The following is a 16556-nucleotide window of genomic DNA, read 5'->3' as shown; positions in this document are numbered from 1 at the left end:
TTACTTCTAACCTTGTTTTTTTCTTTTCTCCTTCACTTCTCATGTTCACTTGTTTCCTCCTCGTCCACTTCTAACCTTGTTCCCTTCTTTCCTCCTTTAATTCTCTTCTTGTTCACTTATTTGCCTGTACACATGTTTCCTAGTTCACATCTCTCCTCCACTCCTTTCCTTGTTTACTTCTAACTTTGTTCCCTTCTTTCCTTGTTCACTTATTCCCTCCTCCACTTCTTTCTTCTTTCACTTGATATTGATCATCCATCCATCCATTTTCTACCGCATGTCCCTTTTTTGGGGTCGCGGGGGGTGCTGGAGCCTATCTCATCTGTCATTTTACTGAACAAGTGGCTAAAAGGAATTAAAGACGTTTTGACAACACACTTGCTACAATGGTGCTCCCTGCTGCACGTGTTTGTAGTGACATAAAAGATGGTTTTAATGCAACATGTGATTTTTTTATTCAATGAACATTCATATTATCCATATTCGTATTTCATTCTAATGTAACAGCATTCAAGTCGTCCAGCAGTAAGTCGCAAGGCTTCTTGTGGGCACGGCTGCTGTCACAGCAACCATGAGATGAAGATGATTTCAAACATGATCTATAAATATGAACGGCTGTCATTTCGACGATCAGCCCAAAACATATCCTTTCAGCCGCGAGACGAAGACGAGGCACCGTCTTCATCGCAAACATTCATCATAAACATAACGTCACATGACTACAGTACAACTTGCTCACGCGGTACCTTCACAATAAAAGCCCAAATGTCATCAGCATACGTTATGTTTAGCTCCACCCCAAAGACATCAAAGCCTGTGTTTGTTTTCTAACACCTAATTAGCGTATTTCCTCTATTTTCAACGAGCATGTGCACAATTAGCAAAGTCGGCTCCTCACTACACGTGGCGAGTTGGTTTTTTAGATACGCCATTTTGTTTGCTGCCATCTCTGTTGTCCTTGGCCCTCCGTGGACTTTGACTGAGAGACTGAAGACTTCTAGAAGGATCCACGACCTCGTTGATAACTGCAAACAGGTGACAAGATTCATACATATTAATGAAGGAAAGATACAAATTGTCAGCCAATATAAATATCTTGGGTTAATAATAGATTCAGAGCTTTCCTTTAAAGCCCATATTGGCAAATTGTGTAAAATAATCAAGTTTAAGCTCGCAAATTTTCGTGCAATTTGAAATGAAATGTCAACTGAAGTTGCAAAATTGTATTTGCATTCGATGATATTCAGCCACTTCAACTATTGCCTTACCAGCTGGTCTCAGGCTGGTCAAAGTTAAAAAAAACAACCCATTGGAAATCTTGTACAAACAAGCCATTAAGGTTATGGATAAAAAACCTAGGCACTATCATCACTGCCATTCAAAAAAAAATACAGTATTTTAAAATGGGACAGTCTTCACACATTTGCAGACTTAAAACTGACCTATAAAGTACTGCATGAATTGGCTCCAGATCCTCTGGCAGAGTTCATCAGCCAAAGAAACAGCCGTGAGCGTGTCACTCGAGGCTCTGTCAGAGGTGACTGTTATATTCCTCTGCGCAGGAGTACTTTCAGTAAGTTGGCCTGGTCAGTAAGGAGCGCAAATGTGTGGAACTCAGTACCTGAGGAGGTTAAACTGGTCACAACTTACAAGGCCTTCACAAAAACATTGAAAATGTGGCTTATCAACGCCTACAGCTGCCAGCACTAAAAGATACGCCTGTTTTGATGCTGAGATAAATGTTATGTTGTGATGTTGTATTTAATTTGTTATCATATTGTATATGTATCGTGTGCTTTTTTTCTTTTTCTCTCTCTTTTCTTTTTCTTTGAAATTGTAATTTTACTGCTTTTTTACATCATGGCCAGGGGACTACAGATGAAAACTAGCCTTCTGGCTTTTTTAACCATGAGTAGTCATGTGTTTTTATGAAAATGCATTGTCCCCTTTGAAATAAACTAATCTAATCTAATCTAAAGTTCTAGAAAACAATCTAAACTTTTCTTCATTTTAATTCTACTCACCTTCCAGCTGCCGTTGGACTCTTTGCAGCTCCGTCACGATGGAGCAGATCTCCTGCAACATGACAGCAGATCAGTCAAGTCACATGACCTACCTGACTTCATCAAGCAACGTGTGAAACAACCTGATTGGACGTCTTCAGGACCGGAAGTTCCTCATCAGCGTCAATCTTGTCCCAAATGTCCGCTTTGTTGTGGAACACTGCCCTAAAAGATGCACACTGACTACTTTATTGACAAGTACACACTTTTAATGACAATACACAGTGAATATTTCAATGACAAGTACACAAACTCATACAAAGAAAGAAACATATATACACAAAGAAAGACAAAGAAAAAACACACAAGGACAAATACACACACACACACAGAAAGACAAACAAAACATGCACACAGGCACACATACAAATACATACACACAAAGACAGACAAACAAACACAAACACACACCGAGAAAGACAAACAAAACATGCACACAGGCACACATACAAATACATACACACAAAGACAGACAAACAAACACAAACACACACCGAGAAAGACAAACAAAACATGCACACATACAAATACATACACACAAAGACAGACAAACAAACACAAACATACACACACAAGACAAACAAAAATCCACACAAACAGACACAAAGATAAACAAACACAAAGACATACAAACAAAAACACACAAAGAACAGACACAGAAATGGACCAATGATAGCATTTGCTGATGTTGGCAGGCAGAAGAAACTTCTCACCTGATTTTGGCGGCGAGGTGTTGTGTGTTGTCGTAGATATCATGTGACACTTTTGACACATGTGACAGTTGTGACAGCGGTATAAAATCCTGTGTGGCCTGAAAATGATTGACAAGCTGAAAAACTCCGCCCACATTGAGCCAACCAATCAAAAACACTCTTGCTAAGATATTTGTAACTCTATATCAGTTATTGAAATCAATATCAACCAAGCAGTGACCAGTAAACAATCAATATCAATCAATCATTAACCAGTAAACAATCAATATCAACTAGTTATCCGAGTAAACAATCAATATCAATCAATCAATTATCCAAGTAAACAATCAATGTCAAACAGTGGTCAATAAATAATCAATATCAATCAATCAGTAACCAATCAGTATACATCAGGGATCAATAAATAATCAATATCAATCAATCAGTGAACAGTAAACAATAAATATCAATCAATCTGTTATCCAAATAAACAATCAATATCAAACAATGATCCGTAAATAATCAATATCAATCAGTATTAAGAAAACAATATCAATCAATAACTAAGAAGTAAACAATCAATATCAATCAATCAGTTATCCAAAAAACAACCGATATCAATCAGTGACCAGTAAATAATCATTATCAATCAATCAGTATCAAATAAACAATATCAATCAATTAGTAATAAGTAAACAATTATTATCAATCAATCAGTTATCCAAAAAACAATCAATATCAAACAGTGACCAGTAAAAAATCACTATTAATCAATCAGTATCAAATAAACAATATCGAATCAATTAGTAATAAGTAAACAATAGATATCAATCAGTTATCCAAAAAAACAATATCAAACAGTGACCAGTAAATAATCACAATCAATCAATCAATCAGTCACAAGTAAACAATCAATATCAATCAATCAATTAGTGATCAGAAAACAATTACAATCAATCAATCAGTGATCAGTAAATGATCAATATCAATGAATTAGTGACCTGGTTCATGATAGTGTCCAGTTCTACGCAGGAAGCAGAACTCGCTGGAACCTTCTAGAAGCAGAAAAGAAGTGAATCATGTGAAAAGCAAACAAACAAAATGTAAAAAGCATTGATTGATTTGACAAATATTACAAGAGATTATATAATTTTTTCTTCACCTCCTCTCTTGCCAAAACAGCTGATGCGTCAGAACGTGGTTCAGGCGTGGCGGTAAAGACGTCGCCGGCGGCACCACTCGTTTCTTCATCTCCAGCGACGTCGTGGATCTCTTTGGCCAAGAAGGCCAAGTCCTTGGCGAGGTCGTGACTCAGCCTGGACAAGGAAACACGTCAGTCCTTCTAGTGCAATGACTGATGGCGGCCATCTTGGCGTACTTGGCGATCTCCGCACTGTGCGTGGACCACTTCTGGTACGGGTCCTCCTCCGTCTCCAAAGAGACAGACTTGGAGCGACTCACGGCGGTCCTGATGCTGGTCTGCGACGAACGTTTAACTTTCAGAGAAGTCGTGCTGCTTTTGAAGTCTTCATCGGACGATGAGGAGAAGTTGAGATGGCCACCTGAAAAATATTTGAACAAACTTCAAAGTTTTTAGGGGTTGATCTTACAGATGCAGTAGTGACCATCTACACTAGACTAGACTAAAGTATTTTAGATTATACTATCTTAGACTAGCTTCGTCTAGACTGTCATAGAATATATCTTAGACTAGACTAGCTTAGTATAAACTACTTTAGACCACACTATCTTAGACTAGACTAGTTTAGTCTTGACTATCTTAGACTATATTTTAGACTAAACTATTTTAGACTAGAACAGTTTAGTTTAAGTACTGTAATACTATATCTACTATATTGGGTGAAAGGAGTGTAAAAATACTTTGTGAGTCTTATTTCATGCTTGGAGTCCTTTAATAATGTGAAAAAGACATATTCAGAAGGTTTTTATGTTCTACCTCTGAAAATATTTGATTTATTAATAATAATAATCGTACTTCGCTGAAATCATTATATCACGATCAGGTCCCGTCCCAATTAACCGCAAAAACAAGAGAAGACAGTAAAACATAAAAAAATAAGTAATAACTTCTACAATAAATTGTTATAATTATAGTAGCGACACAGAACAGAAACACCCTGCAAAAAGTGACTCTTGTAATATTGATGCTAATAATAACGGGGGTTCATGAATGCAACCTCACTGGCTGTAATGGTCATTGGTGCATAATGAGAAAGTGTTGAGTTGTTGTTATTTGTTGTGACTGTTGGCTACCCTAGCAGTGTTTTAATGGATGCTGTTGGCGCGTTAAAGTTTTGAAAAAGTACTTTTATCACTACAATACAACTACATTACTTACTACCTAATACTTGTTCAATATCACTCCTACTACATTACTTACGATATATTACTTGTACAATATCCCTAATACTACATTACTTACAATATACAGTATTACTTATACAATATCACTACTACTACTCCTACTACAATATGTTACTTGTACAATATCATTACAACTACATTACTCACAAGATGTAAGTAATGTGCGATATCACCATTAAGCACTTGTTGCAGATTGCAGAGTCAGCATTCATTTAGCAATTAAATGAAGCAGTGATAATTTCTTCTTTTTTCAATCTGATTATCAATACTTACGTTGTTATTGGTGCCATGGTGGAATTTGTTTTCTTGCCCATTTCTATTTTTGAGTAGACTTTAGTAAGGTTGGGTGATATGGCAAAAAAAATTATCATGATTAGTTTTTTCACATAGTCAGATCTGTCACGGCCCGGGCGCATTCTAATGCGCATTCGTCTGTGCGCTGCGCTGAGCACACCTCCAAGCCCGCAGCTGCGCGCGTCACTCCTGCAGCAGCTGCGCCGGTGCACAGCTGCAATCAATCAGCAATCTGCACACCTGAAGCTGATTTGACGCCGGGCTTCTTAAGCCAGAGCAAACCTGCGTTCCGGGCCAGAACGTAGCGACCTGTTCCCGTACAGTAAGCTGACTTATCTCTCTCTCTGTTTTCTCCTCCCCCGTGTTCACTTGTCTCATGTTCCTGTGTCGTTCCAGCAGCATTCCTCCGTCCCCTGATTACGAGCAGTGTGTCTCGTCTCCCCGTATTCCCCTCTGGTTCGCTGGCTGCCCCTTTTTGGATCTCGACGTACCGCCTGGACACAGACTTTTGACGCCTCGCTTTTGCCCCTGACCTCCTGCCTGTCCCTGGATCTCAGAGCTCGCCTTGCCCTCTTGGACTTCCGCCTCTCGCTCAACACTCCTGGTAACACTCAGTTAATCGCAACACATAGTTACACCATACACATCTTTGGAATAAGTTCACACTTCATAATATTATATTTAATAAATAAAGTTAAAACGATGTCCCTGCATCTGTGCCATCTCCTTTCTCCCTCCCTGTACCGTAACAAGATCTCGATTAAGGTCACAATTTTTTATGTTTAAATAAAGGCGGATTGTCCTGTGCAGTATTACACCGAGTACCGTTGCATCCTTACTGCTTACTACTGCAGTATCTTGTAACAGACATGGCATGACATTGATCAAGATAATATATGCTAACAGCTGACAACTGTTGTTTTGTTCATAGCTAAGATTGTGCTTGCTAGAGGTGCAACAATACAGGTAAACCACGCTATAGTCCAGGGGTGGGCAATTAATTTTCACCGGGGGCCGCATAAGCAACCCGAGCACTGCTGGAGGGCCACACGACAATATTTCAATTAAATTTTGCTCAATATTATTTTTGATATACCGTAAGATAAATAATAAAGATGATAATAATAATAATAATTAATAATAATTTAATTTAACCTAACTTAACTTTATACAAAAGTAGATTGCTTTTGATGGTCACTTTATCCTGCATTATCCAACATTTTTCCCCGTCAGATTTGGACAACCATCTGTTAAAAATAGTTTTTAATCATATTTATTTTATATTGGTTTTATATGTAATTGTTTTTTCTTTTTATTCAGTCATTGGTGGAGCTAAGGATAATATTTGAATATTATTTTTAATATTGTTGTGCAGCACTTTGGAAACATTTTGTTGTTTAAATGTGCTATATAAATAAAGTGGATTGGATTGTCACACCTGCCAGCTTGTCCCATTTCAGTCCTAACATGTCCAAACACGCATTTACCTATGTGAACAAGTCATTACCTGTGGTTGTCTCTTTAATTGACTGCATGGCTGCCAGCTACTCCGTGATTTGAAAGTCTGCAGTTATCCCACGTAAGAAGAAGAGCAGCTGGGCGGTGTCACGTATGTACATCACAGCTCTCATCCAAAGTTAGCAAAAAACAGTCCATGTCTCCGGGCATATCAGCGCAACAAAGTCCAATAAGCACTCCTTAATAAACTCTCCGTCAGAAAACGCCTTACTTTTTCTGGCGCTTTTGTGAGAAATGACGAAACTTGTCCTGACGGCTGCATCTCTGGGGGTGTGAAATATGGCACAAAGTCCTTGTTGGGTTTGCAGTTTTACCATCAACGCATCTGCCTCCCTTGCGCGCGCTTCATCAGACACATTCCGGTATTTTCCCTCGTGTTTCTTCGTGTAGTGGCGATTAAAATGATATTCTTTAAACACAGCAACCTGTGTACCACACATTAAGCACACGGCTTTACCATTAATTTATGTAAAGAAATACTTGGCAGTCCATGTCTTGTTGAAAACACGCCATTCCTCATCAACTTTTCTTTTTTTAGCGTCTCATCACTTGTCTCTATGCACCTTCACTCACAGGTTCCCCCCGGACATACGGCATAAATAACACATTTCAAAATAAAAGCAGCACAGTTGTATTGCGCGCACGACATAGATGTTTTTTAAACTTTATTTTGTAATTTGTGATTGCGCCGTTCAATTCACTCACAATCACACACGCGCATACGTCCACACGGAAGTAATACAAATAACGCTTTTCAAAACAAAAGCAGCACCGTTGTATTGCACACTCGACATAGATACTTTTTGAAATGTATTTTGTAATTTATGATTGGCCTCACGCGGGCCGGACAGGGATGCGCAAAGGGCCGGATGCGGACCGCGGGCCGTACAATGCCCAGGTCTGCTATAAGTCCATACCTGGTTTTAGGGCCACAGTTTCGCTTCTGTTTTGATATGTTTCGTGGGGGTAAAGAGAACAACTTTTTTCCCCTCTCAAAGTTCTTTTGTTTTTTTGCTTTTCATCACAAACTTAATTCTGCATTTGACAAAGTATCAGTGGTGTACTGATACTACTACTTTTATTTCAAATTAACATTCAAATGATACATTATTTGTATTCTTTGATTACTTGTATACATCAGTGCTTTTCACCAGTGGTTTGGCAAACAGCAAGCGGTGACCCAGATTGTGGAGTTTTTAAACTCAAATGTTGTTTACTACTACAGTATCTTCTAACAGACATTTCCGCCATGTTTAGCTGATCACTATGATGGAATTTAAATTAATCACGAGCATCGATCACAACCATAATCGCCCAGCCCTAGACTTTAGTCATCAAATGTGACTTACCGCTGTTGGAGAACTTGGTTCCGCTGGAGCGGGTGGATGTGTTCCTCCCTGGAAGTCCCACTTTGCCCGCTGAAGACTTCCTGCTGTTAAAGGTTGAGTCTGTGTTGCGAGAGGAGAAACCAGACCTGCCCGTGGAGGAAGTCTCATTGTCACTTGGGGTCGTAAAAGAACCTGTCCTTTTCCTTGGAAGCGCTAGAATGTCCAACCTAGACAGTTTCTTCACCTCTTGGGACATTTTTGGTGTAGCAGGAACATGGTCTGAACTTTGAGAGGCCCTGTCCGTCTCTGCACCTTCGTTGTCCGAGGCATCTCCCAGGCGTGCTCGACGCAACATGGACGCTCGTGTGGGACGCGGTGCTGACAGGCTGTTTGAGCGTATCAGAACCTGCATATTCGTTGCTATGGACATCTTTAAAGTGTCCTCTTTTTGTGAGGGGGAGACTACCATTTTATTCCGACGAGATGTTTGGATTTCCTGCTCAGATTTACCCCCAGATCCGCGGTTTTTGGTACTGCGGCGCGTTTGCAAGAGTTTAGCGGCTTCTGCCTTGCTTGTTGCACTAGCGGACGTTTGGTTTCGCCTTTTCTCTGAAAGTCGCTCACGAGCTGACAGCTTTCGTCCCTTTTCCTGGCCGGAGGACACCTTCTCTTTTTGGTCATTGCGCCTGGAACCTTTTTTCAAGGCTGAACCATCGGAGGCGTTTTTGCTACTCAGCTGGCTGACAGTGCTGGCCGTGTCCATATCGGACTCGCCAGATAGCGAATCTTCCTCGTGGCTCTTGGAGCTCTGCACAGATCCAGGAGATGTTGTGTCCTGAAGAAAGGACTCTGTGTCCATGGCCTTCCTCTGTTCCAGGTCTCTGATGGATGCGTGACTAGAAATGTGCGGCAGTTTCTTCACACAAACGTTGTTAGTTGGCCCGTCTTTGGTAAAACTCTCCTGACGTCCAAAGGCCGTGTCTTTTGTGGGGACACAGTCCTTGTCCCGGCTTTGGAGGTTTGGTGCAGAACTGTTTGCTTTAATGGTCCTCCTTTGGCCTTCAAGGCTGCTAAGGTGTCGGATCACGACGGTGGTTGGTGGAGTTTTCACGTGAGGGTCAGAAGCCTTCTCAAACTGTGCTAGGAGTCGGACTGGGTCCGGTTTGGTTGGATTGTCTCCAGAACCAATGTAGAAGATGGTGGACTTTGCGGATGAGGGCGATTTCTCTGAACTTATGCAACAATTTAATGCAGCTGGATGGTCTTTGGTTTGCCTTGAAAGGGGAGTGTCCTCCGAGCGACTGGCATCACTCAGTCTGTCAGGATCCACTTCATCCTGGACAGACAAGAACTGGGACACGTTCCCATGAGGAGCTCTGTCCACACCTTTGTCATCTCGGTTAGATTCGGGTCGAAGAGACAGGCTGGGGGTGGCACCATCCAACTTTTCAAGGGGAACCTGAGGCAGTCGTCTTCTCGCCCGAGAGCCGCGGTTGGACTCCGAGGCCTCCAGGATCTCGAAGCTGCAACCTTCTGCTTGCTGGCTGACGATGAGGAAGTCTGCGAGGATGTCAAATACACAACTTTCACTTTCAAACATTGTCTACAAATATCAGCAGTATGTGTATTTTCTCTTAAGTGAACATTCAGCTTCACCTTTAAATGGACATAAAAGTCATGGCTAGTGATAGTGCCAAGGAGAAGTCCGAGCTTGAAAAGCCTCTTTTTGTGGTTTAAGTCTCCTGTTTAGGAAGACTTAATCTTCTTGGTGAAATACGTAAATAAAAGTGGCTTGTTCAGAAAAGATGGACAACAAGACTACAAACTATTAAGGCTGTACTTCAACCATAGTAAACTTTACTACATGTTACTGCTGTACTCTTGTACTTAACTCAAAACAAACACTTTCAACTACCAACAATTTACTTATTTTGTGATTTAGTTTTTATTGTAAAAATTACACTTTGAAGATTTGTGTTTAATTAAAAACATAAAGATGATTGAAGAGAAAAGGGATGAATTTTTTTGTTTTGTGTTATTTTCCTCACTGAGGTACGTAGCGATTCAACAGACTTTTAACGCAGCAAAGATGTTGACTAGTTGCTAATCACATGATTTTGGCACCACAGTATTTACTTTTGCTTTGTTGTGGGATAAGTTAGAAGTCCCGAATTCCGCAAGGCGCATTTGCTTAGCCTAGTGTTGCGTTGCGTAGTGGCTGCTCCGCATTGAGTAGCGTTGCTTGTTTAAGGCGTGCTCCGCTATTGACCGCCAGCATGTAAAGTGCAGCATGGCTGCCACACTGTAGGACTGACAACATCAACAAGTTCTGAAGGTGAAACTGCGTACATGTGAGCATGAAGATTGATATACTTGATAAATTCAACAACATCAGTGAGAAACCCAACTGAAGGACAAAAAATTGGACTTGCTTGGATTTGTCTTTGTTTCTATCTCGTGTGCTTTTAACATTTAAGGAACACATTATTAAATAGTGTTTTGTTCTGAAAATGCAGTGTTTATGTGTCATATTTCCTGTCCCACTCTACTCTTTTCTGTGCCAAATTGCTGCGACTTTACCACAACATTCAGTGAAAATAGAAGTATTGTGTATTTGGACGATTTGTGTCATCTTCATGTCATGTTTGTGTTATCTTCATGTCATATTTGTGTCATCTTCATGTCATGTTTGAGTCATCATCAAGCCATCTTCATGTCATCATCAAGCCATCTTCATGTCATCATCGTGTCATCTTCATGTCATCATCGTGTCATCTTCATGTCATGTTTGTGTCATCTTCATGTCATGTTTGTGTCATCATCAAGTCATCTTCATGTCATATTTGTGTCATCTTCATGTCATTTGTGTCAGCTTCAAGGCATCTTTGTGTCTCAATCAAGCCATCTTCCTTTCATATTTGTGTCAGTTTCATCTCAACTTCATCTCATTTTCATATCATATTTGTGTCATTATCAAGTCATCTTCGTGTCATCATCAAGCTATCTTCATGTCATCTTCGTGTCATTTTCATGTCATGTTTGTGTCATCATCAAGTCATCTTCGTGTCATCTTCATGTCATCTTTGTGTCATCTTCAAGTCATCTTTGTGTCATCATCAAGCAGTCTTCCTTTCATATTTATGTCATTTTCATCTCATCTTCATCTCATTGTCATGTCATATTTGTTGATGACACAAATATGACATGAAAATGAGATGAAGATGTTTGTTATCTTCATGTCATCATCAAGCCATCTTCATGTCATCTTCGTGTCATCAAGTCATCTTTGTGTCATCATCAAGTCATCTTCATGTCATCATCAAGCCATCTTCGTGTCATCTTCATGTCATATTTGTGTCATCAAGTCATCTTCATGTCATATTTGTGTCATCAAGTCATCTTCATGTCATCATCAAGTCATCTTTGTGTCATCTTCATGTCATATTTGTGTCATCTTCATGTCATGTTTTGTCATCAACAAGCAATCTTCGTCATCAAGTGTCATCTTTGTGTCATCTTTGTGTCATCATCAAGCCATCTTCCTGTCATATTTGTGTAATTTTCATCTCATTTTCATGTCATATTTGTGTCATCATCAAGTCATCTTCATGTCATCAAGTCATTGTCGTGTCATCAAGTCATCTTCATGTCATCATCAAGTCATTGTCGTGTCATCATCAAGTCATCTTCGTGTCATCATCAAGCCATCTTCATGTCATCTTCGTTGTCATATTTGTGTCATCATCAAGTCATCTTCATGTCATCATCAAGTCATTGTCGTGTCATCATGAAGTCATCTTCATGTCATCATCAAGTCATCTTCGTGTCATCATCAAGCCATCTTCATGTCATCTTCGTTGTCATATTTGTGTCATCATCAAGCCATCTTCTTGTCATCTTCGTGTCATATTTGTGTCATTTTTTATGTTATTTCTGTCATACTTGTGTCATCTTAGTGTCATGTTCGTGTCATCTTTGTGCCATCTTTATGTCATCTTTGGGTGATCTTTGTGTCATATTTGTGTCATCTTTTTAGTTATTATGATGAAAATATGAATTATGTCATCAGCGACTAGCCAACTTGGCTTTCATCACATTAGATAAACGATAAATGCAAACTATTGTACCGAAGCGCGACAATGGCAACTCGACTAAATACATGTGCTATTCAAGAATCAATATTTCTTTTGTGGTTTTGATTTGTGAAGGCATCATTTAGCTAATGTTGAAAACACGCAAACAAGAACAAACAAAAGCACCTTCTTGACGCTGCCTTGGAGGAGGTGTGGAACCAGGCTGGACAAAGCCGTCTGCTAGACTGGCCCAACAGGAAACCCACTTTGGTCCTTCCAGACCTGCAGGTGGAATCTGAAGCAAAGCTAGTGATGAAGACACGTGGACAACATGAAGGACTCGTGTTGGTTACCTGTGGAAGACATGTTGTGGTGAAGTCATGCAACATTTCTGCAGTGCTAGCACGGTTAGCAATGTTAGCATGCTCCTCCTGGCCTTCATCGATCACAGGTCTCACTGTTCCCGGGAGCAGCTCAGCATACTCTGGAGAGTCGAGGACACCGAACACCTGTCGGAACAAAAGGTTTAGCATTCGCGTCAGCCGTGAAGATTCAAACGCTCCAATGAGCTCACCTGGTCGATCATGTTGCGAGCTTCTTCCACCTCCTGGTCCTGGACGTCAGTGTCAATGGTGTAGGTGCCAGCCTCGCTCACGCTGTCGTCCTCCTCGTTCCTCAACAACCTCTGACACCCTTTAGGGTCTGCTCCTGGAACACCCTGGGGTGGCAGAACGAAACCTGCAGAAGGAGGGCTGACCCTGCTTAGGCCGTCTGAGGCGAGGGAGGCTTTCGTGAACGCCGTAGGCTGGGCAATCTTGACCACTGTGGGCAGGGCTGAGGCTTCCTTTGGTGAAGCAGCAAGAGGAGGCGACACCATCACTGGTGGTGCAGACATGGGTGGAGGTGACATGCTGGCCCCAGTAAGGTAGGAGTCTTGCTGACAAGAGTCTTTCAGCAGTTCCACGGCGAACTCCTGAGCAAACTTTGACTTCTTCCCGATGCTGCCGAAAGGCCGAACAAAGATGGCGGACGTAGAACGAGAGGTGGCGCTGGATGAAGCTGACTCCGCCTCTGCCTTTTCTCTCCGCAGAGAGCTCGATCTCTGGGGTCCTCCATAGGCTTGACTTTTTAGGGGCACCGTGACCTGCTGGGTAGGGGGCACGTGGCCATGCACGGACGCCGGCCTCTCGCCACCTTTGCGACGCTCCAGCTTAGCCTTCAGGGCGGAGTAAGAGTCTGTGTGGGCGGGGTTGTGAGTGAAAGACTGTGAGCGCTTCTTACGCGGGTTGTCGTCAAAGAACTCGATGACGAAGGCCTGTTGGCTGAGGTGCTCGGGGGGCTCCTGCTTTGGAGGGTCTGTGGCGTGGGCCCCCGGTGGAGGCGTGCTGAGGCACAGCGGCCGCTCAGGTGTCACATGGGACGCCTCAGGTTGGATTGTGTGCTGGGACTTGCTCCTCCGTCCTTTAAGCAGCGGGTCCTCCGAGTCACTTTGGGTTCCGTCGTCATGGTGATGACCTGTTCAACGACATTAGCATTAGTGGAACTAACTGCTGACTTTATTCATGACGTCACCTCTGACCTTTGAGCATCTTGACGTTGATGGCGAGGTCACTCTTGGTGCTGAAGACGTCGTCGCACGTCGGCCGCCGTCTCATCATGCTGACATCGCTTTGCACCAGCCAATCTGCCACTTTGCTTTCTGATGACATCACATCTACGGGGGTCGTGCTTCCTGTTTTGCTGGCGGGCGAAGTCTTCCTTTGGCGGGAGGAGAACTTAGTCACGTGGTCTTTGATCTTGATCTTACCGGGACTGCAGTCGTCAAACTCGATGGTGAAGGAGGCGTGGCTCTGCACCACAGGCGGCGTCTCGCTGGAGGGAGAAGCAAGGGGCGTGTCCGTGTCCTTGGTGGGGATTTCTTGTAACTCCGCTTCCACGCTCTTGTGAGTTTGCAAGTCCTTGGTGGGGATCTCAAAGTAGTTGGCCTCACGCTGATACGACGGGAGGAGGCTCTTGCTTTGCGGATCGGAGAGACTTCCGGAAAAATCGTGATCCACGGAGGAAACTTCTTTCTGCAACTCTGAGCAGAAATAAAGTTTGGATTTCAACAGACCTCAAACTTTTTGGAAGGTTGTAAGACTTAACCTGCATGAGGTCCATGTCTGCTGTCGGACGTATTAACAGAATCTTCTTCTCCCCACCAGGACGGCTGCCCGTAGAGCGGCGTGGGCCGTGGGGGCGGAGCCTCTGTGGTATATGAAGAGGCAACGTTTGTCAAACAGAAAGTTACGCTTCATCTTGTCAGCTTGTTGCGTACCCTGCGTCAGACTCTTGATACTCTGGTTCTTCTCCATCATGGCGCCGTCCTCTAGCTCCGCCCTCTTTAGACTCATCTGCAGCTGGCTGCTGTACTTCTCATGCTGCAACCACAGGGGGCGCTCATGCTCACTTTCACTTATGACGCCTTTGTTTGCGATAGCATTGGTAACAAGGTTTGAGTTTGAGTTTTGAGTTTATTTCGAACATGCAAGCATACAACATGATACATCACAATTTCCAGTTTCTTTTCAACATGTTCGAAAAGGAGTAGGAAGAAGCAGAGCTTATTTGGGTGGAAGGTGGAAACAACTTGGATTGGCAATTGCTGGCATGTACAATCTAAGTGCACTTATCAAAGTGTACTTATTGAAGTGTTCATATTGAAGTGCACTTATTGAAATGCATTTAGTGAAATGCACTTCCCCAATTATCCTATTTATTTGAGTCCAAATGACAGAAAGTTGTGTAAAACTGGTACACCTTCATCGGTGGCCTAGTGGTTAGAGTGTCCGTCCTGAGATCGGTAAGTCGTGAGTTCAAACCAAAGACTGTAAAAATGGGACCCATTTCCTCCCTGCTTGGCACTCCGCGTCAAAGGTTGGAATTGGGGGTTAAATCACCAAAAATAATTCCCGGGCGCGGCCACCACTACTGCTCACTGCTTCCCTCACCCTCACCTCCCAGGGGGTGAGGGTGATGGGTCAAATGCAGAGGATAATCTCACCACACCTAGTGTGTGTGTGACAATCATTGGTACTTTACGTGTTTTTTTGCTAACCAGGATTTGGCCACGCCTCCAACTGACCTTGAGAGCCTCTTCAGGGACCTTGTGTTGACTTTTCTCCAGCAGGTAGACGTGAGAATGTGCACGCCATTAAGGAAACGACATGATGGTGAGTCTGCACAGGTGGCAAACGCATGTGAAGGATATCGTATCCAAAGCGGATGATGTCGGAGACTTTGAGCGTCATGTACGTCTGGTCGGGAATCCTCAGGTCGTTGACGAACGTCTGCATGAAATATAAAAAAACGTAAAGAAACGGTTTTCGAGGCCGTCAGGACATCACATGACTCACCCCGTTCAAGCTGCCCAAATCCTTGACCAGGTGCTCGTCAGTTGTGGCGTTGTAGTTGATGACGGCATGCTGCTTGTCCACGCTGCGAGACTGCCACAACAAAGACACATCAGCGTCCACACACAGGAAGTCATCGGGTCACCTGACTCACCTGCAGCATCAGTTCGCAGTCCTCCCGGCCCACAAAGATCATCTCCTTGGGGAGACGATGGCGAGTGCCGGAGCTGCTCACCAGGAACCATGACGTCACGCTCATTTTGTCAGGCCTGCAGGTGGGGCGCGGCCCACGGCATTCTGGGAAGTGAGCGAACATCACAAGATGCCCTTCACCTCGCTGACGTCATTGTTGGCACGTTTCAGCCCACCTCAACTGAGCCCCACCCGCTTATCACACCAAGCTCGCGTCAGGTGATAACCCCCCCCCCCCCCCACACACACACACACACACACACACACACACGCATGAGCGAGCGCGCACACACATTCGTCTCTCACCTCGAAACCAACGGATGCAGCTGAAGCTTCTCGTCAAATTCCAGCGGTGCTGACAGTGTGCGCAACGTGTGGGCGGGGAATGAGGGAGGGGGGGAGGGGTCGAGAACGATGAAGATGATGAAGATGCTGATGCATCTGTCTGCTCCTGATTCACTAGACAACACCCGCTGCATCAATTGGCAGTGCGTTAACCACACACAGGAAGTCAAAAGCCTTCGCTTTCAAAACAAACGCTCAGACGAAAAGGTTGTTAGTATGTCAGGGTGATGGACGCAGTTCGTCCTTCTAGCAACCAATCCAGCAACGAATCTAC

General features: G+C 43.0%; 1 protein-coding gene across 2 annotated transcripts; it reads right to left on the bottom strand.

The window, feature by feature from the left end:
• Window positions 1-242: 242 nt before the first annotated feature.
• Window positions 243-16118, bottom strand: cep170bb (centrosomal protein 170Bb). Of its 2 annotated transcripts, XM_062045242.1 has the most exons (19): window positions 15900-16118; window positions 15749-15838; window positions 15604-15682; window positions 15478-15536; window positions 14671-14773; window positions 14499-14600; window positions 13933-14433; window positions 12928-13868; window positions 12707-12862; window positions 12540-12648; window positions 8302-9840; window positions 4134-4317; window positions 3918-4071; window positions 3757-3810; window positions 2777-2874; window positions 2147-2228; window positions 2025-2076; window positions 1443-1583; window positions 243-1025 (listed from the first exon to the last, which is right to left on the bottom strand). In XM_062045242.1, exons 1-19 carry the CDS (start codon window positions 16059-16061, stop codon window positions 898-900), a joined length of 4734 nt encoding a protein of 1577 aa, XP_061901226.1. In that variant the 5' UTR covers window positions 16062-16118; the 3' UTR covers window positions 243-897. The 2 variants fall into 2 exon arrangements, with proteins under 2 accessions (XP_061901226.1, XP_061901227.1); XM_062045243.1 differs by lacking the exon at window positions 1443-1583 and having other exon boundaries at window positions 246-1025.
• Window positions 16119-16556: the final 438 nt, after the last annotated feature.

The sequence above is a fragment of the Entelurus aequoreus genome, linkage group LG04, assembly GCF_033978785.1.
Source record: "Entelurus aequoreus isolate RoL-2023_Sb linkage group LG04, RoL_Eaeq_v1.1, whole genome shotgun sequence".
Lineage (NCBI taxonomy): Eukaryota > Metazoa > Chordata > Actinopteri > Syngnathiformes > Syngnathidae > Entelurus > Entelurus aequoreus.
Note: the sequence above shows the minus strand (reverse complement) of the source record. Positions and strands in the feature narration are given on the sequence as shown.

What these genes read in the sequence shown, in the direction of transcription:
- cep170bb (XM_062045242.1), bottom strand. Translation starts at nt 16,061, where the DNA reads ATGTTCGCTCACTTCCCAGAATGCCGTGGGCCGCGCCCCACCTGCAGG. An exon ending in ACTGCGAACTGATGCTGCAG is followed by an intron (nt 15,839 to 15,899) that starts GTGAGTCAGGTG and finishes TTGTTGTGGCAG; the next exon opens with TCTCGCAGCGTGGACAAGCA. An exon ending in CACAGTGCGGAGATCGCCAA is followed by an intron (nt 4,072 to 4,133) that starts GTACGCCAAGAT and finishes TTCCTTGTCCAG; the next exon opens with GCTGAGTCACGACCTCGCCA.